The 27,424-nt window shown below is 43.5% G+C and overlaps 1 protein-coding gene across 11 annotated transcripts; it reads right to left on the bottom strand.

Moving 5' to 3' along the window:
* Positions 1-314: 314 nt before the first annotated feature.
* myo5aa (myosin VAa) lies at positions 315-27,424 on the bottom strand. Of its 11 annotated transcripts, XM_037247766.1 has the most exons (43): positions 27,148-27,424; positions 19,226-19,336; positions 18,039-18,210; positions 17,716-17,860; positions 16,971-17,127; positions 16,386-16,529; positions 16,215-16,296; positions 15,604-15,711; positions 15,267-15,373; positions 14,775-15,040; positions 14,583-14,664; positions 14,366-14,506; positions 14,149-14,274; positions 13,305-13,388; positions 11,360-11,515; positions 11,179-11,276; positions 11,006-11,092; positions 10,780-10,888; positions 10,492-10,703; positions 10,254-10,410; positions 9,903-10,142; positions 9,581-9,829; positions 8,465-8,558; positions 8,118-8,248; positions 7,929-8,042; positions 7,696-7,830; positions 7,526-7,582; positions 7,219-7,446; positions 6,868-6,876; positions 6,619-6,719; positions 6,459-6,515; positions 5,035-5,115; positions 4,487-4,685; positions 4,278-4,343; positions 3,621-3,714; positions 3,390-3,539; positions 3,131-3,285; positions 2,717-2,806; positions 2,441-2,591; positions 2,081-2,363; positions 1,617-1,791; positions 1,369-1,449; positions 315-1,060 (listed from the first exon to the last, which is right to left on the bottom strand). In XM_037247766.1, exons 1-43 carry the CDS (start codon positions 27,172-27,174, stop codon positions 908-910), a joined length of 5,664 nt encoding a protein of 1,887 aa, XP_037103661.1. In that variant the 5' UTR covers positions 27,175-27,424; the 3' UTR covers positions 315-907. The 11 variants fall into 11 exon arrangements, with proteins under 11 accessions (XP_037103661.1, XP_037103652.1, XP_037103650.1 ...); XM_037247757.1 differs by lacking the exons at positions 5,035-5,115; positions 6,459-6,515 and adding an exon at positions 12,609-12,611 and having other exon boundaries at positions 27,148-27,423; XM_037247755.1 differs by lacking the exons at positions 5,035-5,115; positions 6,459-6,515; positions 27,148-27,424 and adding exons at positions 12,609-12,611; positions 23,834-24,002.

Below are 27,424 nucleotides of genomic sequence, written 5' to 3'. Positions count from 1 at the left end.
GTTAGGAGGGTGCGGGTTTGATTCCACCTCCGGCCCTCCTTGTGTGGAGTTTGCATGTTCTCCCCGGGCCTGCGCGGGTTTTCTTTGAGCACTCCGGTTTCCTCCCACATCCCAAAAACATGCTTGGTAGGCCAATTGAGCACTCCAAATTGTCCCTAGGTGTGAGTGCGAATGGTTGTTTGTCTCAGTGTGCCCTGCGATTGGCTGGCAAATAGTTCAGGGTGTCTCCCACCTACTGCCCGATGACTGCTGGGATAGGCTCCAGCATGCCCACGACCCCCGTGCGGACAAGCGTTACAGATAATGGATGGATGGATTCTGCTTACAAGACTTATTAGATACCCACCATTTCTCAGTTGGCAGGAGTGTCCAATTTCATTTTTCAGCCACAGGTGGCACTAGCGCTTAGAAACTCAATATCCCGTGGAGTGGAGCTTTAATTTGTTCTAAAATAACTGATTTACTACTAATAACGTACGTTTGCGCAACTATCAATACTAGCAACGTATACGGACAGGCAAAAAAATGACATGCTCTTCCCTTGATGACACGGTGTAAGTAAATGTGTGAGTGAGTTTTTGCCATTATTTCAGTATGCAGTGAATCCACACGTTTGCAAATTCATGTCGTGTTTAATATGAAAATATTACTTTGGTGTATTCAACTGCAGTAAAATGAGTGCTTTGCCCATTTGTGGTACAATTGCCAGCCATTTTTGGGTCAATTACTCGCCGGATTCACTGTTTTTGGTAGCATTTTTGTCCGATGGTAAGATTGGGAAACGTTGCTAAAGAGATGTGAAGAAAACAGCACGTGGAGCATGCACGGTGTGTTTTGTGATGCTCACGGTTTGTGTGAGAGAGAGAGAGAGAAAGATACAGTAGATGGCCACTATCCTCTCCCCAGCTCAGACGCGGGTAAGGAAGGACAGGTTGAGTGAGCTGGGGATTTGAATACTCTCCAGGGCGAGGGAAGATGGGTTGAACGGGAAAGTGATCGGGTAGATCATTTTGGTGTCCATCAGTAGCTGTGGACTCTCGCAGCGGTCCCGCAAACGAGTCTGGAGAAGGCAAAAACGGTTAGTAGAAAGTACGCACTGCTGGACATGGATTTGATGGCGACTCCTGTTTTGGTTAGCAAAAGAATGACTAAATTGCATATGAAGAATTTTTTTTTTCTTTCTTCAGCCATCACACAGAAATTTCAAAATACAAGCAAAAAAATGTGTCTTAAGTGCTTTTCTGCCATCTTGTGGTATCTACAGACAATTTTAGCTGGGGCAACCATTACCATAGAGTTCGGTCCCTGTTGCAGTAAATGTGTGGGTTTGTAATTTATTATGACGTAAAATTCGGAGTTGTTACTCACCTGTATATTTCGGATGAATGAAACCGACACCCTCTCCTCAAACTCGTTGACCGGAGTGTAGAGGTTCAGAACCTTCACGATCTGAAGGAAATGGAAAAACATTGAGAGAAGTCATGAAGCACTTTTCAAGTATTTGTTGACAAAGAACAAAATAAAACAAAACTAGACCAGCTGAAGGCAAAGGAGTGACTTCTGATTGATAAGTTGGAGTAATCAAATCAGAGCATGGGTCGATCTTGGTTGTGTACCTGTGCGGTGGTGAGGGCCAGGCACATGGAACAGATGGCTTTGGCGTCCTCGTCCGTCTTCTTCTTAACCTGGAGCAGTTGGGCGGCCTGGATGAGAGGCTCAAGAGTCTCCTTGGCCCCGCAATTCATCAGGTTTTTGTCCCGCAGCCACTCCTCCAGCTGGCTCACGTTGTACCTGGAACACGTGCGCTACGTCAACTACCTCGACATTGTGTGAAAATGTTGAGAACTGTTGCTTGTCAAAAGAGAATAAAAGAAATGGCTCTCAACATTTACGCATAATTCTATGCACGTGAATGCTAACGTAACCGAATAAATCTGTCAGTAGATGAACACATTTTAAGTACAATTTGTATTTAATGTAACACTAATTTAATTTTTAAATTACTGTGAAAACTTGTCCTACAGCATTAACACATGAAATTTTCATCTTCACTAGAAAGCTCCGCCCTTTTTTTCCCTACCTGATCTGCATGCCTTTGCTCCACGAGCACATATCCTTGCGCAGCAGCAGGTTGTTGAGGGTGACGGCGCCGATGACGTAGAACTGCTGTTTGACCACCTGCTTGATGAGCTCAGGGTCGGTGCCGTGCTGGCACATGGTGGAGTGGAAGGCGTTGAGCTGGCGCAGGATGGAGTCCAGCGTGTAGGTGCCCTCGTCGGCGATGCTGGACGTCCGCTTGCGCAGGCCCGTCGGCTTTACGCCCGACACGCCTTGGATGGTCTCGTGCTCCAGCATGCCCGACACTGATGGGGGGAAAAAAAAAAAGTCTCAATCATATGTATCTTTGGACTTGGATATCTGCCAGTAAGCAGGTGCGCACCAATCATGGGCTGAAGTGTGTTCTCCATGCATTTGATGAGCTGCTGGTAGATCTGGATGGCCAGGTCACTGATCACCGATCTGTACTCGGTCAGGTCAAAGTTGGACAGACAGTGCTCGTTCTGCCGGGATGTGTTGTGCTTCATGAACACCTGGCGGGAAACATTTTTCATCACAGAATAATAATGAGGAAAATTGTCCTGCCTTCATCTATTATCTGGAGTATTTTTGCAAAACATTTTTTTTTTTCCAGAGAGAGTTTAGGAAGACTTTTTACATCATCTCCACTGTACTGCTTGAGACAGTGCAGGAAGCGGCAGGTGTTGGCTAGCCAGAAGGAGACAGTCTCAAAGTCATCTCCTCGTTTCTGAAATGAAGAGGTGAAACACACAAGAGCTTGACTTACGAGTTCAATCGCTTGTATTTTTATTTAATTTCAGTAAAATGAATGAAATGCCACTCATCCCTTATAGCATCCCAAAAAATATATATTATTTTTCACACCTTTTTTTTTCTCAATAAGAAAACAAGCACTGCATACTATTGGACTGAATAAAAACATAATGTAAAAATCTTAAACGTTTTAATTCATTGTGTCACTCCTAGTGATAAATCGAGATAGTCATAAAACACTGTGATTACAAAAAAATCCATGCAAGCTCACTTTATCTCCATATGGAGATAAACAAACCTTGAGGATCTTCTTGATGCTGTTGATGGTGGAGGTGAGCAGCGTGCGGACCTTCTGGTCATCGTTGAGGTAGTCGGCATGCCTTACACACATGAACAGAATGTAGGCGGGCAGACCCGGGATCAGGTTGACGGCCACGCCGCGAGGCTTTAGCTCTGCACAAACACAGAAGAAACAAAAGTGTAACGGTAGATTTGTACAAAGTACAAGGTGTTTGTGGTAGCTCAACTTTATCCATCATAAACACTGTCAAACTTACCGAGGATCAAGTTCTTGACCAGTTTCATCTCGTCCTCCTTCTTGTACTCCAGCATACCCTGGAAGTCTTTCTCCCGGCGAGGAATGTTGACCGGGCGGATGGGCTCGTCCACCATCTGCCCCGGTGACGTCTGACCCTCCGCTTGACCGGCTGCAACGCAAATGATTTATGATTGTGATTTAACAAACACAGGCAATAATATTAGAGACAGTTGATGATGTTGCATCTTACCTCCCATCTCTCCAATCCTCTTGGAGTAAACCTTCAGCTGCTTCTTGAGCTTGCGAATGGTTCGGTCTTGTTTTTCCAGCTGCTCCATGAGATCCTGTAATGTGGATACAAGGGAGAAGCAGACGTAAAGGAGGCGAAGACAAATTGGAAAGGCCTTCACCTTGAAACAGCTTTTCACTGTCGCCCTCTATTGGTCAAGTGCCACACTGTCAATCAATGACCTTTTTTTTTTTTTTTACAATTACTAACCTTATGAGGGGCAATTTTTCCAAGCACCCACTCATAATCCAAACACCATGTAAACATAACTACCATGTATATTTCAAGAATAAAAATAAAAAGTTGTTTAAAAAGTTATCATGCTGCAACAATAAACTCAGAGTGAGCAGAATCCAAACATTTATAGACAAACAAACAAAGACAAAGCAAAAGGTAGTTTGCTCTCGGGTCAAAATGAGAGCCGCTGAACTAATTTGGAAGAAAAAAACAGTTTCGCAGGAATTGGTGCCAGTTAAAAGAGAAGAAATATATGCATAGCTGCTCCGGTGTGAATTAGCAACTGCGGTAATAAGAGTTAGATGCCGTCAGCCTTTGGAAACAAACTGCTGTTAGTCGAAACTCTTGTGCAGAACACACACGCAGACAGTCTGTACATACAACCATCCGGCGTAAAATGATGACTCGCGCCTCTCGGGATGCTGCGGGGTCGTCAGCCACCAGCTCCTGTCAGGTAACACCATCCACACGTCACACGAGTGTGTGTGCGTTTGTGTGTGGGAGCTTATTTTAAGTCAGTGTTGAAAGACCCTTGAAATAACTTCTACTATGAATTGGCATGCGATAAATAAATGGGCTTGACAGCGTACCAGGTTCTCGTTGGTGAGCCGGGTGATCTCATGCTGCAGACTAGCTTCGATGCGGGCCTCCGGAGGCAGCTGGAGGTTCTGTGCCAGGAGCTGCTGCTGCCGGTTGTTTTCCTCCTTGACGTTCTGCAGCTCGCCGCGCAGAGATTCCACCTCGCTGTCGTAGCTGCGCCGCTGGGTCTGCAGCTGGTGCTCCAGGAGCCTGGCGGGCAGGAATCGGGAACGGGAGATAGAGAGGAAGATGCGGAAGATGGAAACGTGGGGCGTTTAAGTGGGGAAACAACACAACAGGGATGAGAGAAAACAAATGAGTGTGATGAAACAAGCAAAGGAGTTCAAGATGACTTTAGAGGCACTTTTTAGTTATCCCGATACTCAGCACAAATCAATTGCTAGCCAAGCAGCCTTTGCTTAATTGCACTTGAATTGGATCCATTCTTTATCCATAATAGGAACGGTAGCAGAAACAAAAATTTGAAAGTGTGATGGAGATTAATAGCTACGCTCTCCCTGAATCTTCAGTAGAATGCAGAAAGATCACACATTAACACCTGACAGTCTCCTTTAAGCCCTGATTAACCAGCCACAGCTCCCCGTCCTCATTCAGCTTTTGGAAGTCTGGAGCAGCCGATCTGACCGACACACAATACAAAAGGAACCACAAAGGAACATGAAAAGCACAATGAACATATGAAAAATGCAGGGAAGGAAGGGGATGTTGGGGTTAATGGGGGTATGAGTCTTACATGGTGTGAATACGTTGCAATTACTTTATTTGAAAGTGAAAATAATGAAAATAATTTATTACTGTTTAACATATTTTGTAACTTTGTATTAGATCAGTGTCCCTGTATAATGTAAACCAATATCTATAATCTACTGTATATCAGGAATTTCATACAAAATCCAACATTTTAAACTTGTTTTTCATTACATTATTGAAAAAAAGTAAATCATTGAATCTAGAACATTTAGCAACGATGTGGTTCGTGACAAATGGACGTAAAAATGCTATATATATAATAAAAGAATACATCAATATTTTAAGATATTAACTTGTTCAATTTCTATTGAATTCATTTCATATTTTATATTTATCTCTTATTCAAATATAATATTGCATCATTATACTATTACAGTAGAAGATGCTTATTTGAGGAAATTCATACAAATGTTATTTTAGTATGACCATCCACATGATGCCGTTAGTTCCTATTGGACTTGTTAGGTGGAATGCGACTAAAGGTGAAAATCTGCACACAAAAAAACAGAGAAAAAAACAACTTGCATGAAAGAAAAGGAGAAAGCACACTGTTGCATATTTTAACACAGGGCCACTGTGTAAAAATATGCTCAACACAAACACATGAGTGACAGATGCTGAATGACAACTAAGAAGGGGACAACATGTTGATTCAAAACACTCATTGGACACTAGATTAGGTACACCTGCACAATCAAATGAGGTCCAATTCCAAAATCTGCACCAAAAATATTGTCTATTATCTTAGGACTTTAATGAAGTTCCATCCTAGCTAACCAAGCTAATAACAATACCATTCTACAAATACCTTTAGACTTTTTTTCCATACAGATTTTATGAGACAGTGCGGGTGTATTTCATGTTTGCCAGCGAGTGCAGTTCTAAAAACAATAGTGCCATTATTTGGCTTTTATGAATCAAATTGTGCTGTCCACCTTTTATGTCAAACAGAAACAAGAAGGGTTTCATGCAAAACGCATTCCATGACAGTGAGGCTGATGACTCTGCAACGTTCAATCTGCTTCAACGTTAGTCCCAGATTCTTCACTGCCTTCTTGGACTGCTTAATAAAGCTCTTTGGAAGCTGGGAAACAGCAACCTCACTAAACTCTACGTGGACATGCTGTTAAGTCTTCTTGGTGTGGAACCAGTGAGAACGGCTCACTCTTCCCGCGTGGTCATGCACGATGCATGGACCACCTCATCTGTTACCTGAGCCTACTCAGCAGATGTCTGACTTCTAGCCGCTTACACGCAAACCTGGGAGATCAGCACGGGACAAGTTGGCGTTCGCTCGTCAGCGACGGAACACCAACGGTATGGAAGGTGGGAAGAATCCAATGCTGAAAGAAGAGCGGGCAAAACCGGGTACCTGTTTGTATCTTTGAGACCGATGTAGGCTTGTTTGAGCTCATCAGCGTCCTTCAGTTTGGAAACGTCCTCCACGTGGACGGCCACTTCTGTCATGGTCTCCTAAAACAGACGAGAGGAAGAATATTGGGGAGGCTATTAGAGATGTTTTATTGATTTAGCAGATTGACGTCCTTTTCTAAAAGAAGGTGTTTATATACGACGTAAGTTACGTAACATTGATGCAGGGCAAGCGGTGGTTTAACAATACCTTCTCATCCTGTGGGAAAGCGTGGATGGAGGAGAGAAGGTAGAGACAGAAGCATTAGAAACTGAGGGCGCAACCAAACACATTCAAAACAAATGAGAACAGACTCATGAGCATGTTCACGGACACGAGGAAAACATTCAATGTCGTATTAGTAGCACAATGGCATCACAAGTGACACTTCAGCCAAAAATACAGTTCATTAAGTACACCTTGACAATCGAATGAGATTGTTGGAGTTGGCAATTGCACATAAAGTGGCAGCAAGAAATTACGAAATGATCAGCTAACATGGGTGCATTAGTATGGAACATAGAAATGTTAAGCGGCAGGTCAAGGGAACGTGACGTGTACCTTGTGCTGCATGGCTTCCTTTTGGCTGACCAGCTGCGAACGCAGGATCAGCACCTCCTCCTTGCGTACCTCCAGCTCCTCACAGGAGGAGTTCAGCTGATCCAGGAGCACCTTGTAGGCCGGAGAGCCCGGTGCGCCGGCGCTCGATGCCGCGCTGCCCAGCAGGCTCTTCCTCATGTCGGCCAGGTTGTGCTTCAGCTTCTTGTTTTCAGACTCCAGTTCTTGACGCTGAGGATTGAGAATGTTAGGTTCTAATGAAAATAAAATCCGGACACAGAAAAATGATGTACGCATTTTAGCAGCTCACTTTGAGGGACTCGTACTCCAACTCTGCCCCACGAGCCTTTTTGAACTCCGATTCATCCTAAAATAAGGAGCAAAGAACAACCTTTAGAAATTGATTGAGTTCCATTCATTATGTGGAATAAAAATACAATGCTAATCAAGAAATCGGTGCGACTGTGTATTTGCGCGCACCCTGGCTCGGGCCCTCTGAAACTGCTCCTCCTTATTTTCCAACTCATTGCGCAGTGACTGCTTTTCTTGCTCCAGCTCTTTGAGTCGCTTCTGCAGCTTGAGCGTGAGCGAGGTATCCATTCCTCGAGTCAAATCCTGCAAGAAAAGCCATTCAATGTCAACTCCCGCTGACACAAGAATCCGGAAATGCAGAAACTAAATCAAGAAGGCTCGTCTGAAAACAAGTCCAGTACTTCTGCGGCATGGGAAGCGTCTTCCGATTCGGCGAACTCTGAGTTGAAGGTGTATTCGGACTCGTTGCTGCTGTGGGTGGAATCTGTTCTCCTGTGGCCAGGCTTGGAAATGTGCTAAAAAAAAAACAAAGCAAAGTGAGTGGGGGGGCAAAAAAAAAAAAAAAAAAAAGAATAAAATGTGTCACATACTTCTTTGAGGTCGTCGAATTTCTCCTCGAGGCGAAGGTGTTCTGTCAGGAGATTCTGGTAACGAGAGCGCTCCTCGTTCAGATCTGTCTCCAGCTGCTGAGTCTCCGCTGCAATCGCACGAGCCATTTTCTCTGCAAGAAGCCAAACACAAAGTTATTAGAAATCCAAATAACTTCTGATATTGTACCAAAACTTAATGGGCAACCTTCAATTATTAAATATTATGAGCATTTGTGGGTGAAATAATATGTTGAAGTTTTACTGTATTTCTTTTGAATATTGCATGACGTTTGCCAAATTAAACCTCACATTTGAGGCCCTTTTGTGGCCCATATGTCAAAATTCACCTGTCATCTGCTGATTCTGTTCCTGAATCAACCTGTTCAAGTCGTCTTTCTCTGTCTTCAGCAAGCCGTTCTGGTCCTTCAGTTCTGACACCAACTAATACACAAAAGATCCCAAAATGACATCTTTGCTATAATTTGATTTGTCAAAACCAATTAGTGAAGAAAAGTCATGAGAGAAAAAAAAAGGGTGGCGGGGGTCGAGGACAAGCACACAGGGCGAGGCAAAAGTTTCCCTATTGTTTGTTCTATTCTATTCAGAGGTAAAAAAAAAATGTTATTTCAATTTACAACAATCATGAGAAAAATCATTTAAAATGTTGAATTAAAGTATTTGAAATAAAACCCCTAATATTCTGTACTGAGAAAATATATAATGTGCTAAAACATACCTGTAAAATTTTTTATTAATTGAACATATTAACATATATAATCAGTCCACTTCTTGCTCTGAAAGAGCTAAATATGGGCCCTAAAGACCACAAAAGACTGCTACAAACAAGTCCCACTATTTCTACTTGACTGGGCTACAAATATGAGGATGCTAAAAGACGAACGAGCACTATACTAGGTGCTCACCTGCATGGGGGCAACTGCGTGCCCAATGTCCCCTGCCTCTCTGAGCCGGCTACATTAACGGAAAAAATGTTTGTCTTGGATGAAATAATTTGGTCTAAGTGGGATCACTTTTTAATGATATGTAGAGGAGTAATTACTAAAATGTAGTCAAAAATCAATATTGTGAAATAATAGCACTATTGAAGGAAGCAATTATTAGCGATGAACCAATACAGAACCAAGGTTGTTAGATTCTGATAAGGGTCAGCTCATAGTAAAAAAGTGAAAGTTACATTGGAATTCTATTCAAATTTGCCTCACGTGTTTGCTTAATTTGTTCACGCTTCCCCTGAATGTTGCATTATTGCTTTATTTTTATTTTCTGGTGGCATTCGGTGTTAGGCATTTAAAAAATTGTTTGCGGTGCAAAAACTATTCCTTTGCAAAATAGACAAGCGATGATTAAGAAAAACATCCTGCTTCAGTTCAGTAAGTTGAACAACTGAATTTTGAACTGAAGAGGGAACTTGGGTGATAGAACGCAACCAAAAGAGAACGTACTTTCTCCATTTCGCCCTTGTAGGATTGTGACCAGTCCTCGATGGTCTTCTTCTCCTGCTTTGTGGTGCGCAGCTCCTTCTTGAGCTTCTCCAGCTCCTCCAGGAGACATTTGACCTGGTTGCCTTTGCTCTTGGCCTCCTCCTCCACGCCTCGAAGGCGACCCAGCTCCCCGCGCAGCCGCTCGCTTTCTGTCGTGTAGGTGTTCTCCAAGCCCGTCAGCTTCTCATTGACAGACTTGTTCTCTTTGGTCTGGCGGGCCGGAAAACGGTCAGACCGAAGAACAAAACAAAACTCCACCAAGAAGACAAACGATGGCGCCGACCTGCTCGTCGATCTTCCTCTGGAGCTGCATGATCTTGTTCTCCATGCCCTTGTTGAGCTTCTTGAAGTGCTCCACCGAGCGGGCTTCGATCTTCAGTTTCTTCAGCTCGCGCCTGGCTATCATCCTGCGAGTGCAGCACTGCAGGTACACGATGGAGCTGAGGCAGCGCTTGTACCAGCAGCGAGCCAGCCAGCCTCGGGCGTGCTTCTGGATGATCACCGCCTTGTGCTCGCGCAGAAGCTACAGATGGCAAGGAAGAGACAAATATCAAACACTGAACAATCTCAATTTTGAACTTTTTTTGACAGCACTATAGAAGCCCGATCATGTTGTTGTATTTGTGCGCATTACCGCTTGGTACTTCTGGCGGGCCATGTAAGATCTGAGGATAGTCTGTATGGCCAGCGCAGCCGCCTGCTTCTGCCTGTAGCGTTTCCTGGCCACGTACATCTTCTGGTACTTCTGGATGATGGTGGCGGCCTGCGTGCGACGCATGAACTTTGCCAAGCTGACGATGAGAGAAGATTAGGAAATTACTTAAATAGTTAAAGTTCTGGGGGGACTCTAAGATCCGGTGTGAGTGACCCACCAGCGAGCCTGGTAACCTCTGGTGAACCTCTGGATGGTGATGGCCGCGTCGCGCTTGCGCAAGTACTTCTTACGCGCCAGCCAGCAGCGAATGGTTTTCTGGATACGGATGCAGGCGGCGCGCAGCTTGTCGGCTCGCAGTTTCTCCAGGTAGGCCACCTGGCCGGCCCTGAAGAAAATCTTGGTCTTACCAAACTGGTATTTATCCTGATCCTGCCAGAAGAAGGGAGCATTTAGAAATCACAAAAAGATGGAAGCTCTGAGCAGAGGGAACGTTTGCTAGGCGGACCTCCACGAGCTTCTCCAGAACGTTCCTGCATGTCAGCTTCTTGTCAGAGAGAACATCTTTCTGCTTCATCAGCACTCTGTACCGGCTGAAGAACTCCTGGTATGTCCATCTGAAGTGTGCACACACATGGAATCATTAGACAAGATGTAGAACAGTGATGTTTAACATTTGTAGTTGTGATTCTTTTTTTTTTTTTTTTTTTGGATTGCCGAGATCCAATCGGTACCTTGACGGGAAACCTGCAGCAGAGATCCGAATTGTCTCCAGGACGCCACAAGCTCTTAGCTGCTGCACTGCACGTTTCGGGTCAAACCTGTTAATCGACAAAATTCACAGATTATTAAAAAAAAAAAAAAGTTTGCTTTATGATATTCCATTGCTGTAGCGGCAGAGACTCACGAGAAGGCCTGCTTGAAGTCGTTGGGTTTGATACAGCGGACGTAGTGTGGCGTGGTGGCGTTCAAGGTTTCCATGAGCATTTGAAGGGAGTTACGGAACTACAAGAGAGAAGCATCCCTCTTACACTCCTCGTGAGCCAAGTCTGGAGTGTGCGTAAGGTAAGGGATGCAAAGTATCAAACCTGGCAGCCGACGGTCTTCTTGTGCTCCTTGCTGCTGGTGTCGCGGCTCTTGTCAGGTTTGACGCTGAGACGGGTCCTGCCTCCCATCCCGGGGGGCTGACCCGTAGGGGTGGTGGCTTTGCCCTCATCCTGGAACAGCTCCACCAGCAGGTCGAACTGGGTAGAGCAGTCCAAATTACGGTCATAACGATATCGAGACTTTGGGTTAGGAGGATTTAATGCCGGGATGCAATGTACTGTGGAACCTTGAAAACTTGACAGTACATTCCGGACCATTTTACAACGTTTACTTTCTACTCCCTTTTATTTATTTATATTTATTTATTCATTTTTTTCCAAACAATTCGATTGCTAATGTCATCACTGAGGGCAAACAAAGCATCCTCGGTGCCTCTTGATTTGTAGATTAGTTTTGTTAAAAAAATTAAATTAGCCAAAGACCATCATGGAAAAGTTATGGTATTATGACACGAACAGCTTTGTGTATACTGTAATGTACAGGTGCATCTCAATAAATAAGAATACCGTACAAAATAAATCATTACTTTTAGTTACCGTAATTCAAAAGGTTATCGCATATTAGTAATCACAATTCAGTAATTAAAAATACAGATTATTTTTCAGAAAGTCAATTCCTACTTATTTTCTACACTATACATAAATAATTTTAATAACTGACACTCATGTATATAAATGTTAGCCATTTGTGTAAAGCACTATCTTTGTCCATGTGTATTATTTGGATTAGCATGCTAGCTAATATTGCTAAGAGTCATGTGGCAGTGCAATTTTTGTGTTGGATAATTTAACTACTGAATGTTTGCGCACATTCTATATAGATGTTGATGCTTTATGATCCGTTTCAAGTGATTTGCCGCTATCTTGAGTCTTCCATAGACTAAATGAAACAGTACTGAAATCGATTTATTCAAATAAATTGGGATGCACCTGTAAATGCTTTTAGTACGGCATGCAGAAATGAACTGAGATGTCCTTCTCAGTGCTGTATTGGAAAAGCAGGAAACCCAAAACAAACCTTTCAACGCAATACCACTTCCAAATGTCTTTTATGCCCGATCATGCTTTATTTTTAAACTCAAAGTGCCTCTAGTGCTCACCATGCAGCAAACAACGGCACAGAACGAAATTCTGCGACCCAGTGCTGTTAGAGCGATTAAGTCGGCGAGTGAAAGAGAAGATAAAGAAAGCGCCAGAGGCAGATCGGCATTGCGTGAACGACTCCGTTTACCTTCTGCCGACGGGTGGGGAGGGAGGAGGGTTGTCACGATGAAGACAAAACCACACACATGGGACAACACATGAAGACAAAATGACAGCAGAACACAATGACGTCATCATTTGCATGCCACATGTTTGTCATGGCAACAAACGGGAAATAAAAACAAGCAAACTGGTGATGAAGATGATTGAATTTTCAATTGATGAATTCAATCATCATGTCACACGCACGCACACACACGCACAGTGAGATCGACGGGATCATCTTGGCCGAAAATCTTAAATCCTAATTAAACCAAATCTCATTCAGACCTCGTTAAGGTTTAATCCCAGTTGTTTAAATCTCATTGATGCAGACAACATGCACGTGTTTGCATGTGCCTCTGTGGGTGCAAACCAATCCTTTTGGCCTCTTCTGTTGACGTCTGAAGGGAAGCACATCGCATCACAGTGTGTGCGTATGAGCGGTCAGGATTGAAAGCATTTCAGTCCAGCAAGTTGATCAGAAACTGATCTGAGTCCATTTAAACTCATTTGCTAACCAAAACAGTAGCGCCTACAAAGCACCCAACACGTCAGCTATGTGACTGAAGAGTTCCGCCCAGTCTGCACGGCCTATAATGTAGTTGTTCATATAGCCACTAGAGGTCGCTACCACTCCAATCCCAAGAGACGTCAATGTTATGATGATGCGTATATGTCGTACCTTGCTGGCCTTGAGCACCTTGATCTGTTCTTCATTCACCGTGTCCTTGTTCTTCTCCAGGAAACCATCGCATTGATATTCAACCTGTGCGAGTACACGAGAGTGAAGTTTGTGTAAAAATATCACTGCATGCATGCGCGCACACACAGACGCACACCATAAATATTGCTGTCGTCGGGCCGGAATCGCTAAGATCACAATTTGGTAAATGTACTATTTTTTTACAACTCTATACTTTTGGTCAGTCCACACCGGTGTTTTATTTATTTATTAACATTAAAGGTGTGGTGATCATCACAGATATCAAATTAAATAATAATTAAATAATAAATAGCGAAATAAATAAATATTTTTTTATTTTATTTGTATTTTCCATCTTTATACATATATGTATGTTTCTATTCCTGCTTCAATTTGCAGACAGTTTTATTTTGAGGCTTTAAATATTTGTTATATTAATAGATAAAAAGACTAATTTCAGATCACATATGTATATGCGAGACTCCATTTTCATATCAGGTAACCTCATTGGAAAGCCTGTGTTAGTCCTTGACCCGTTTAGATGTAATCTAATAGCGCAGTGGCTAAAACCGGACACGATAACGCTGCGTTGCACCAAAAGTGAATTTCAAGCGCCGCTCTAAACCTCTCATCTTTTTTGTGGGTGAGAACAGAGATAAGAAAATAAAAATCCTCCAGCTATTCTAAAAATAACTGACAACAGCGCTTGCTGCAGCCAATCTTTTCCTAAATCTTTACTAAAAAGAGACAAATCACCTAAAATGGTAAGATAAACTAGTGAGTTGAAACACGCGAGCACCATGCAAATACGTGTCCGGCCCACCTTATCAGCAAAATGTTGGATGATGAAGGCGCGGTTGGACATGCGCGGTTTCTCGAAGAGCGAGCACGTCTTCAAGTGGGTGTTGTACAACTTCTGAGCCCATGAATCATCCGAGCCTTTTGGCATCTGAGGAAAGACGAGGCATGAATGAATCAACCTAAATGCCTCAGTTTTGGACATTTGTTTGAGATTATAAATCATCAAATATCAAATGTACCCGGCACTCTTCATCCAGCAGGTCCAGGACGCCCATCTTGGCTTCGATGAGGTTGATACAGGGCTGATTGTCGTAGAAGTCAATGAGAGTCCAAGGGATCTGCTCCTTCATGTACTCCTCCTGCTCCAGCTTGAATACGTGCTGCACTCACACCAACGATAGGCATTTAGATGCCAACGTGCTTACATAAGAAAATAATAAAAATAATTCTGCGTACCATATTGAATTGCTGCTGGAGCTTCTCATTGGCGTAGTTGATACAGAACTGCTCGAAGCTGTTGATTTCAAACGTCTCAAACCTTGCAAACCAACAGAAAAAAAAAAAAAAATTTAAAAATGAAAATTCTTGTGCACCGTGTATTTCATTTCCATAGTAGTGGCAAAAAGCACACAACTTGAAATCCCGTACCCGTAAATGTCGAGGACGCCGATGAAGGAGTGCTGTTTGATATTGGTGATGAGCGCTTTGTTGACGTGCTCCACGATCCAGTTGAAGAGCTTGGCGTAGATATGCTTGGAGAGGGCGTCGCGGGCGTTGGTGGCCTGCAGGCGAGGGAGGGTCTTGATGTAGGTTTCGGAGGCCGTCTTCAACTTCCTGTGGCACAGCCACTGAGCCATGTCCTCGTAGGTGACGCCGACCAGCTCGCAGAACTTGGTCAGGTGATGATTGTTGGTCTACGAGAAAGAGAAGATCATATATTAGCCCCGTGATGCCCTTGTCGGGCTCTCATCCACTAATGCGATTTAGCCTTAATTTGCCTTTTTTATTTTTGGGACTGTAAAAGCCAAAGCAAATATAATCATTTCTTTTTATGTGCTTGTCTAATGTCTAATCTTGGCTAAATCCAATCATGAAGAGAATAAAAAAAGAATAGGATGAATGAATAACTGGTAGCCTTACGGGAATGATGCTGCTATCTGAATCTTTGTCTTTGATCTGCACATTTCCCAGATGAAGGATAGCAGCCAGAACTTGAAATAATCCCATCTGATAAGATTCGTTGATACCTGCGGGGGGAAAACATTTTGTTTTTCTACGGAAGTAATTTGGGCTGGCGCTGAATTTATAATGGATCACTCACTGTAAAAACAAAACAAGTAATTGCTGTAAACGAGTTCAAATGCTGAGTTGCAAAAAAATATATATTGCATTTTTTTGTTAGTTAGCATGGTACCAGTATTTCCTGGTTTCATGAAAAGCCACCTCGAATCCTACACGGATTTAAATGATGAGTTACCGAGCAAGGAGAAGGCGTGGCGGGTGGTGCCGAGCTCCTTGCTGTCATCCACCCCGTCAATAACGGGGCTGCATCCCTGCCGGGTGTACAGGAAGTCGTTGGCGTTACCTGAAAGGGACAGACGCTGATTTGAGACAGATTTACTCTTTCACTCTCAACGGAAGTAATTCTTCACATACCAACACTTTAAATCAAGGAATGAAGTGTTGCCTGGCAACAGTGGCACAGCCATGACTCTGTGACAACTCCTTGATTTACCAAGCCAGCAAGTCAGCAAGAGAGGAAAACGGCAGCTGCGTGTGTGTGTGTGTGTGTGTTTGTGTGTATGTGCATGTGTGTGTGCCTGCGTGTGTTCCGTGTCTAAGATGAGCAGGTGCAAGTTCACAGTGGGAGTGCACTGCATGAAAGCTGCTTGGACAACAGACCCTTATGTGTTTCTACTCGAGCGTTGACATCATCAGACAACAGGACATGAAATGTAACAAGTGATTCAAAACACCTCCGCTTCTATGGTTAATACTTTTGGAAATGTCGGAGGTGGGGCGGGGGGGTACACATTAAGATGTAACGCTGGCTCCAAGTACATCAAGTGTGTTTTCTGCCTTCCTTACTTAGTTTGAGGTTTTTGAACTCCGGCAAATGCGATGATGCGCAGAGTTGATAAAAGATATGATAATTCCTCTCTTCGTCCGCCTGGAAGACAATATCATCATCATCAACACAAAACAAATGCTTTTCATTCACGGCATTCAATCTGAGAAATAAACCAATCTTTGCCTCACCTGGAATACCACTCTGGACTTTTCCAGCAGATATGTCCTCATGTTGGCGCCGATAATCCGGTAGCGGTTGTCGAAGCCGATCTCGATATACTTCCCAAAGCGACTGCTGTTGTCGTTACGAGTTGTCTTAGCGTTCCCGATAGCCTGGCGCGGGGAAAACATGTCATTTTGAAACACAGTTTTGGGACTGCAATATCTATATACGCAAGAGGGAAAAAAATATTGATAACCACAAATTTTAAATTGTCAAAGCAGCTTGATTCAATTCCGTATGATTGTAAATCAACAACCCCTAGAAAGGTTGTTGTACTTTAATATGTGTTGTTGCCGAGACCAACAATCCAGTCTCTCATAATCTGCCTGCATCAGCCAAAGCAATTTAAATGCCTCACACAAACATCCCTGGGCAGGTTCGATAATATGGGAAAAGGCTGAGGCAGTTCTCGATGTCGCAGTGACATCACTGCGACGCAAGAAAGCTTTCTATTCATTCCGTAAGCTCCAATCTGATTGGTCACAGCCAATGTGGACAAGAGGAGACCAAGTGGAGCGAGCGTGAGAGAGCAGAAGGAATAAGAGAGTCACCTCCATGATGGGGTTGGAAGCCAACACCTTCTCCTCCACGTTGGCCTCGCTGGCCGAGCCACTGACCGTGGCAAAGTATCTCATGGCGTATTTGGCTGAAACGGTCTTCCCGGCCCCAGACTCGCCGCTCACAATGATGGACTGGTTCCGCTCATCCCTGCAACGAGACATTAAACTGAATCTGTATTTGGAAAGTGGAATTTTCCTTATTGCTCATAAAACTTTGGTTATTGCTTTAAATATTTCTATTTGATTATACAATGAGGAAGCAATGCGGGCTGCTGATTGCTTGAATTGGATCATTTACTGGTCATGCGTCACATGGAGTGAGGAGTCAGCTGCAGTTGGCTTCTAAGCTCCCTTTTTTTATGCTTTAATACCAAACGCCCTCACTTTAGAAGAAACTGGGCCAGCTCTGAGAAGCTTGACATTTTTCATCTCAAGCTCCCCTTCTCTGAGGAGACAGGATATTCCTGAGAATGCTCTCTTTCATGAACTCTCAGTCAGACTACCCTTTAGGCAGGGGCGGGGGGGCGAATGTTTCTTTACTTGACTCCAAATGCTGCTGGAACACACTCGCTGCACTGTTATTTGGAAATGTCAATGAGGTAATATGCAGGTTAAGCGTTGTTTTTTTTGCAAGTCAGGTATTTACTTATCTAAATTTAAAGGGCGGGTCAAGCAAATCATTTCAAATTAGTTCCTGCCGAAGAGAAGCAAGAATCAAGTCGAGGATTGTACAAACCTCGCCATCTGCTTGTAAGCTTCTTCTGCTACAGCAAAGATGTGCGGGTCCATGTCTCCCATGTTCTGACCGCTGTACGCATTGATGATGTCCGTCCCGTAAATGGGCAGCGTCTCGTACGGGTTGATGGCCACCAGAACAATCCCTGCAGCACACAGGGAACGCCAAACATATGATTGGGGGTAGAAAATGTCAAACACTTATTTGTATCAAGTCATTGACAAACCTGACATTCATTCAAATAAAACTTGATGAACAAATAAGTTACGTTCTGAGTTTAAGAATTAAACACTTATGATTCCGATAACATTTAGCCGTCTTACCGCAATAAGTGTAGATGAGCTTGGAGTCGATGAAGCGGACTTTGAGGTTGTGCAGCACCGCCGGCTCGTGGAGGTAGCTGAGCGCCGTGAGGTCATTCTCACCCACCAGGATGTCAGGGTTTCGCAGGTAGGGCAGGTTCTTGGTCTTGGGGTCCAGCTTGTGCTCAAGATTCTGAGGGTGGGGAAATGAAAGAAACCAGGACTGGTACTCAGAAACATACCAAATGACTGACGGTGGTAAATATTATTCAAGTTCTTTCCTTCTTCAGTCTTCAACTTTGAGCTATCTATAAGCGCATCCGTCTGATGTACTTACCCGTGCCTTCATTGGAAGAAACATTTTCAATACAGATTTCCTCAAAAACCACATCGAGTGGAGTAACAGGTAGAATCCATTTTGAGGATTCGCTGGAAGGGACAGCTCGAGGCTCGGTCAACATGTCTGGCTGGACATGCGGACTGCTTTTGCTGAAATAATGATTAAGAGGTCTCCGCCCACTGAATGTATTCCAAATGCATTTTACACACACACGTGTATCGTATCAGAAATATGTCATGGGATGTGATCCTCGTGACGTTGATAAAAGTACCCCGCTCACGTTGTTGTTTACGAGTGGTGCGGCCGCAAATGGCTTTTTGGCTGGCGTGTTTCATCTTCAGACATTTGGAGAAAAGAAAATCAATTATACATGGATTGGTGTCTGATGCTCGTCTAATCGGGCCACAGGAAACCAGCCCCATTAAGAGCGGTGTTTTGTTTTGTAACAACAGCTTTTTGGAAGACGAAATCATACCTCGGTCTCGCTAAATACAGTTTATAGTGACAGTGATTGTCTAATTACAGCACTGAGATTCTGCAAACCTGCCTGACACAAAAAGAAAATTGAGCCAGTCTTCCAAGGTCTAGGAAACTAAACACATGACAGACCGTGGTGTGATTTAAAAAAAAAAAAAAAAAACAGCGATTGAGGAAGCACTCCACTGCTTTGAATGTTCATCTACCTGACTAAGAAATATATGATTTCAATAATTTTATAAAAAAAAAAAAATGGTGGTGGAGGTTTTGAGGAATGAAATTTGTAGCGAGCTATTAGCAAAACTAATAAGGCTACTCTGACGTTAGTTAGCGGTGCAAAGACGAACAAAAGAGCTGAAGAGTCGTAGGAGGAAGACAACACACTACTAACCGTTCCATCTTCCAGCATAAGCTGCAGGGAGGCGTCGCCATTTTTGTAGTCTTTGCTCAGCTCGGCCGACTTCCACACGTCCTCAACGTCGGGGATCCACACCCGAGCGCACTGTGAAAGACATGAATGAGAAAAGTCAGATGATGGGTTTACACACATGCCCCGTGGACGGCAGGGGAATATTGTGGTCCAAATAGAATTCATCCCAAGAGGACATGTTGTTTTGCCCAAATGAAAGTCGCACTGTTGGCCTCAGATGAAGCGGAAGTCACAACAATCAGATGTTTGTGGGAACTCACTGCGAAGGCAAACGGCAAGCCAGACTGAGTACTTGTGGATTGTGTGCCGCCGCACAATTGTCTCTTTACCACACACAGACAGACAGATAGACAGATGTGTGCCCACTTGAGTATTAAAAAAAGGCCTCAGGATTGCCTCAGCTGATCACAGAGCGTGGAAAAACAGCGGTGAATCCAGCCAGTCACATGGCGGTAGAATCCGAATCGTACTGTACATGAAATTGCGTGCACACACACACACACACACACACACACACACACGCACTTCATGGAGGTCTTCCTTGTAATGCTACAAAGCCACCAGCGCCACATTGTGACCTTAACAACTGTGTTCATGTGACATTACATAAGCGAGGCGAAAAGGAATGAGGACTTAAATGAGGTTTAGCAAAACAAATTTGAGCAAGTTGCATCCACTTAATCTGGATTTTATAACGTGTGGAATCACTTGTTTAGTTGATAGTCTGTCGATTTGACTGCGTCTCCAGTTTAGTTACATAAAATGACAATTTAAATCCCACGCTGGAGAGACAGAGAGGATTTATTGTGGACGCGCACGACAAGAGGGTGACTTTTAATTGGATCTGCTGGTTCACTACCAGTCAACTGAATCGTGACATCATGGTCACGCCAACTTCCTGAGTGTTATCTGCGTGACTGGTTTTAGTAGTAGGATGCTGCATACGTGTCACATGACAAATCAGCAAGCAAAACAAAATGAGAATTTACTGAGTTCCAATACAATAGGATCGCAGCCTACTTGGCCGAACCCAACAACAACCATTCACACTCGTATTCACATCTGGTCCAATTCAGATCTGAGAATATCTGATTCCATGCATTTTTTTCCTCCACCATTTACGCTGACATGACGCATATCCCAGTTGTGCCACAAAAGGAAAAAAAAATATACCGGCAGTAATAATCCAGCCCGAGATGAAAATTTCTATTGGGTCATAAAAATACAACATTGTCGTGCTTTTAACCGTGAGACTTTTACAACCACACCGAGCAGCGTAGTTCTTTTTAACTAGGTATGCATTGTTAAAGTAGATAACAAAAGTAACCACGACTACTTTCTGGCAATGGTACGAAGGATGGATACAGTCCAGTTGTCACTAGCGTGCAATAATGAGACAAGAATGGCACATTTTTGCTCACCATCAGGCAAACATCCAGAAGTCACATAAATACACACACATGCACGCACGCATGCACACACACTAAAAGCCAATTCTAGCCATGCCAAAACATTGTGTACTGTTCCGAACGTTGCCATGGTGAACTGAATGTAAAACTTTAAGAGTGAGCTTGTGGAAGCGCCATTTAAAATGGTTCATTTTTCAAACAATTCGATTGCTAATGTCATCACTGAGGGCAAACAAAGTATCCTCGGTGCATTTTGGTCCCCGCTATGCTTCATTTTCTCATTTCCCCGCAAGGAGTGCCAAAGCAGCCAGCCTAGCAACCAAGAGGGGTTGGGTTGGGAAGCAATGATAAATGGAGAGGTTAGGAGGAGGGGAGGGAGAGGGCTAAAAATAGCAGCAGCAAGTTTTGAGCAACATCACACCTCGTGGAGACATCACGGCTGCACCAGTGAGCACACGAGTCCATCCTCGTTATCACCCTCGCACATTTGCAATTTAGGCGAGACGTCAAGCCCAATCAAGTGGAATTAGGCCTTGCGGAAATATGCTGCAAATCACCACACGCTGACGCGATGCAACGGGAATGAAAGAAAAAAAAAAAAAAACGAGGTGAAGGTTGGAACACTAGTTAACATGTTTCAAAAATGAAAGGAGAGAGAATGCTGTGGTTTGTCGCTGGTGTGTATCGGGTGGCAGACGTTAGTGACATCACAAATCACTGGCTACTGATACTCGGACGTCATTGAACACACACGCAAGCTTGTCACAACATTTCTTTTGAGCGCGTGTCTTGTAAAACAAAGACATGGTGGCTCTGATCAATTGCGATCACAAAACGCGTGCCATGTGCAACTAAACTGAACTTGGCCGAAACAAGGCTGCAACTGAACAAGAGACCCCAAGAATAAAAGAGAGACGAGTAAGATGCCAAGTACAAGACAGAAGCGTCCATGCGATGTCCGCCAAGGCTGGGAGGAGGACAGGATAGCATGACGCTAATCCCGATTTAACTGAGACGGAGGATCCAGAGCTGATCAGTTCACCAAAGGATTTGCACCGAACTAATCTTATTTCACCCAACGCTACCTTTTAATTACCATTACTTTTGCTTCTGCGTGGAGACAGGTGATGATATTTTAGAAGGAATTTTAACCTTGGTCCATAAATGGAGACAAAAACCTGGACATTTTTGGAAGGGAACAATATCATTACCACCACTTCATCTGGTACAGCTGAGAATTGTGAAGAGAAGTTAATTTTGATTGAAACTCTCAGAGAGGTAGATATCCATTTAACCATCCAGTTAAAAAGTCTGTGAAAGAAGAAACTTATTCCAATCCAAGCAACGTTAAAATCTCATCAAATCACCTTGAAGATCGCAAGTACGGATGCGTTGCCAGACACCTGCCGAGTCGAGACCATTTCTGACGCCGCCCTGACTTTCTTCTTCCTGGAATGCTCCCGCAAACCTCTCTGGAGTTGAAGCATGGCGCCGACATGAATTTCAAGCAAAGTCAATAAATGTCCTCATTTCAGACTGAGGTTTGGAAGTCACATGCATCACAAGAGTGGTGACTACGCAGAAGGGAAGGCTTGAAGCTGGGCGTGGCATTTAATTTACGTGTCATTGGCAGATTAAAGGACTTCACCTTGCTAAAGCTGATCTTTGAGCCTTTCACTCTTCATCAGGCTGACCTGCTGTGGCTGCTTTGCACCCGTACACAGTTAATTACCTCATCTTCCACCTAATTAGGCAAGATTCTGATCACTATATCTTGATTGGTAAATTTAGTTGGACACAGGAAATACATTTAATATCAGTATAAATCCGTGACTGAGGATTTTTTTTTCTCCCACCCTCTCTCTTACGGGCCACATACATCGGCTATGGAAACAGCTTACTTTGTTTCCGTTGATCAAGTCACTTGGGAAATGCAACACCGTCCCCTACACGACTGGAGAGGAACTGTGTTGCATTAGGCCCAAAACCTGACTCGACTATTTTTTTGTTGAAGGAACTTTATCACAGCAATTCAGCATTTTCTTTCTTATTTAGAACAAAAATGTGTATTTTAATAGGTGCAAATTTTTGAAAACACAGATGCATTTGATACGTTCTTTTGTTAAAATGACACTTCCTTTGACTTTACTATCATAAAAAATACAAGCATAGTCTAGCAGGAAGTTGTGTGCTATCCCTCCTGTGCTGTGCTCTGTGTGAAAGGCAGCTAAAGCTATTTTTCACAAACTCTGTGTGAAACCACCACACTAAAACTGTCTTGACAAATACGACTTCATCACTGTCCAGTTGAAAGAATGCCCATCCTGAACTTTGCATTTTTGAACTGCTAATTCATTGAGTCAATGACTCCTACAAAAAAAAAAAAAAAAAAGAAAAAATCAAGATAATCCCATTTTGACCAACGTGCAGAATGGAATGTGATATGCAGCTAGTTCACAAAAGCCAAGTCAACGAACGGAGTGGCTGACTGCTGGGGCGTCGTCACATGATGCCACTCATGTGAGAAGCTGCTGTTTTTCTGCTCAGCCTGACGATGTGGGGCCGGAAATCTCAGCATTAGCGGCCAGAGAGCGGTATCGGGAAAGTCCGCTACCACCCAAAGGTGCAGCTGAACCTAATGACAAGACCCTCTGATCTTGGATTACGACTGTGCATGGTCTCGTTGTGTGGATCAGTGGTGACAACTTCTCGCCAAGGCATAACAAACTAAGTCTGTGAGAATTTCGTCAACAAGGAAATCAACTTCGTGATTCATGCTTGTCGGCATTGCTTCACATCCACTGACAGTCATTGAGTACACACAAGTATCTGACCACCAGAGCACAAGTCACAATCGGTGACCATTTGTAACTCTAAGACCTAAAATAAGTAACAGGACACCTGAAGTTTCAATCAATGAGCACATACTTAAGACAGAAGGAATACTTAAAATAAATATTGTCTTCAAAGACCATTCTGCACCACCACATTAAGGGTGTGCCCCCATGAAGGCTTCACATTCTCCACCATGAGACTTGACAGCTCGGATCAGTTAAGAACCACGATTCTGATTACAAACACACAAATAAACAAATAAAAATAGCTTCTTGATAACCATTAGACTCAATCTCATCTGTTAAGACACTAAGCAGAAACTTACATCAACGAACATATACGCCAATTCCCGGTTCATGTTTGTCGGGTGAGCTTCTAGCTCATGCTTCTTCTCAGGATGCCTCCAACAATTCAAGTCCAACTCAAGAACACTCTACGGGATGGAAGCTCCCCATCGGATCGGCAAACATGAGACACTCCGTAGATGCTCCGGAAGATTTTCTAGTCCTGTGACGTGCTAAGTGGTCCTCGCGGCTGCCCATCACACTTGCCATCCTCCTTCCTGGATCACATGAGACTTCAGCGAGGGAGAAAACAAGGCTTTCCCACATACGCACCACCACCACCGCTGCCTTCAGGCAAGACGTAGTCTGAGCCCGCTTCCGGAAGGTTGGACTCACGATGGCTGACTTCTGTGACATCATTCTTTTTTGTGAGATAACAAGATTGTTTCAAATACATGCCATAAAATTACTACCACGCGGTTGTTCCTCAGAAACATGCCTTTGCTGTGTCAGAACAGCGATGTCAACATGCCAGATAGGACATGGCTGCGCAAATGCTTAACTGAGTTTTCAGACTAATCTAATTAGGCACTGGTCAAAACAAAATGAACCGATGGCCGACATGCAAGTTATACAGTGATCAACTTCATTTACTGCAGGCCGTTTTCAAAGCTGAGTTTAACCCCAATTGCCTGCCATTTTAAAGCCAAAACCCACAGAACATTCAGTTCTGGGTCAATATGAGCACTGATCCAAAGAATGAGAAGACTTGCTTCTTTCACAAAAATGTTTTTTCTTGGGAACAGACAATAGAAAAATAAGATTCCCATATCCAGTATTATAGCTGTAACTATGCTAACTTCTCCATTGTGGTACTAATAAAAGTTATCTTACGATTGTCATACGGCATTTTCCTATCTCTTGTTTGATTAGGTGTGTCTAATGAAGTGTGGAGTGGATTCTGGTGTTCTTCACAGCGTCACATCAAACACATGAATGGAAGCAGACTTGTTCAGCGTGCGCATGCTAACCACACAGCAGATTGGACTAAATGAGCCTCTCTATAAGGCAGACTCACAAACAATGAGCGGAGTGTATTCCGCCCCGTGTTGGTAAAAGTAAACGACAGAGCGGTGTTTGGCATCAGAGACACACACCGCTATTAAAGGTGCCACAAACACTGAGCGCTGTGTTTGCGGCCATGCTAATGCCGTCATTTAGTGGATCTTAAAAAGATTCAACAAGACGTTACGTTTAATTTGGTGGGAGGGCGGGATTCAAATACTAAAATTTGTTCTGAATTATAGCTAAATAGTAAAACGTAGCCATAACAAGACATAGCTAACAAAAACCCGCGCTAATCAGAGGATTTACGTATATGTTTGAGTGGTTAGGGCATCCCACAAGGTTATGTTCTAGGACCCTTTCTATTATTCATGCTTCTTCTGGCTAATTTTCTCTAGCTATTCATGAGCAATGCCAAGTCACAATTCAAAAGCAAATGACGGCATGTGTGGTCCACATACCTAGGCTTTTTGAAATTTTGTAACTCTGCCCATGTGTCCCTAATATTACGTTTTCTTCAAAATACAACGAGGGTCAAGAATTATCTGTACATCACACTTAACTTAACACATGAGGTTTCTTGTCTTGCTGTTTTGAGCATTCAGCTCAGTCTCATGGAGTCAGCCAGCCCTCATTCCGCCGCATATATTGCTTGGCCAATGACGAGTACGGTTTTCCGTACCAAAACATGACGACGACCGAACAAAGCAGGGGGATGGGCAACTCAGCCCAACGCACACACACGCGCACGTGACCTTGCGTAGCTTGACTATAATATGCCTCCTCCTTTAGGCGTCATATCTGTCTCTCTCTCTCTCTCTCTCTCTCTCTCTCTCTCTCTCTCTCTCTCTCTCTCTCTCTCTCTACTCAGTCCAAGACAAAAACAAGCAGTGCTAACATGACAAGGATGCTCCAGTGTCCGGCTGTGACGCTTGATCGCAGCATCTCCCCGGGACACAAACTGCTGCACATACAGGACACAATGCTGACAAAACCTCATCATATCCCTCTGTATGAGATAATTTAGACCTCAGGCATTCCGTGGTATAATGCGATACAGATTTCAAGCACAAATTGCTCAAAGACAAACACAGCTTCCCTCTGCCACAACACAACAATGACGACAGCTGTCAAAGCAGGATGGGGGAGCTAGGCGCACATGCGCAGGCACGCGCAGGCACACATGCACATGCGTACATACCCCACTATTTTTTTAAACACAAAATTTAACAAAAACAAAGATATTCAGAAAGACAAATACTACAAAACTGGAAGGAAAATACACTAATATTTATACATACATTACATCTAGATTATATTATAAAAGAAAAATACTAGGAAAAAACAATAGGGACTTAGTAAAAGTAAATTACATATATATATACTAAAAGCAAACAAAAAATACAAAAACAGAATACAGTACAAAAATATTTGACAAAAAATCTTATAGGAAAAATACTAAATTACAAAATATATTGGATGAAATATTCACAATTAGGTGAAAATCTTAAGTAAAAATATCTACAAACTTTAGGGAACAAATATTGGGAGCACTAAGAATGCTGGATGAAAAATAGCCATAAAGAATGCAACAGAAAAAACAAAATAGAAGAACAGGAATATGGGGGGGGGGGGGTATATTGGGGGGGAATGTCTCATGCTAGTTATCTTGCGTTGCACAAGGTTAGAAAATGACAACACACGCAAAATTTCAGTGCTCGAATGTGTCAAGGCCGCTCATTCTCCTTCCTCGATCAACAACAAGAATGCGGTGTGCAGATGTAGCGTTTTAGAGCATCATCACGTCCCACCGCTTTTCATACCTCACCACACTCCTTTTATACGACATTGCGTAAGCAATAATGAAGTAAACGAGTTATTTTGAAGATACTTAAGTATTAAGGGAAGAAATGCGTGTCCGTGACGGCAGGCACCGCCTTTGCATCACCCAGCCCATGATGCCGCTACAAGGCCAGCGATGAATGTCATATTCGAGGTAAACAATCAAGGTGACACCCATTGTGGAGGTATGATTCACGAAGGATTTGCGGCTTAAATGATGCTCAGAATGAAAAATAAAATAAAAGTTTGTGATTGCTTTACATTAGCAATGCCTTTGATGCATCTTAGCAACCGATCAATATCAAGACTACATTACCACCGCCTTCCTTGCAACGGTTTCGTATGGAAGTGACATTTTCATTCATTTGAGCACAGCAAGACACGTTTTGGGGGAAGTCTGCATGCAACGTCAACCCAGCCCGGTTAGCTTTTGCTCGTCTGTGCTTACCTTTGTGTACAGCTCCGACGCTGCCATGACAGCCGCTACGAGCTCACGCCAATCAGGGCTAAAAGTCGGCTGCCTGTCCTCGCTGCATGGGACTCGTCGTGTCTTCTCATGAGGCGGACCACGTCGCCGTTTGGTGTGTGTGTTTGCACACTGGTGTGTCTCAAAAAGTGAATGTCTCCCTCCTGGTCATGATAAAACTGAAAAGAAGCCAGGAGCAAGGCTACCTACCGAGGGTCGGCTATCTCACTTTGCATTCTGGGTATGATGGATGAAATGA

The sequence above is a fragment of the Syngnathus acus genome, chromosome 3, assembly GCF_901709675.1.
Source record: "Syngnathus acus chromosome 3, fSynAcu1.2, whole genome shotgun sequence".
NCBI classification, from domain to species: Eukaryota; Metazoa; Chordata; class Actinopteri; order Syngnathiformes; family Syngnathidae; genus Syngnathus; species Syngnathus acus.
This window is presented reverse-complemented; position numbering and strand designations above follow the sequence as displayed.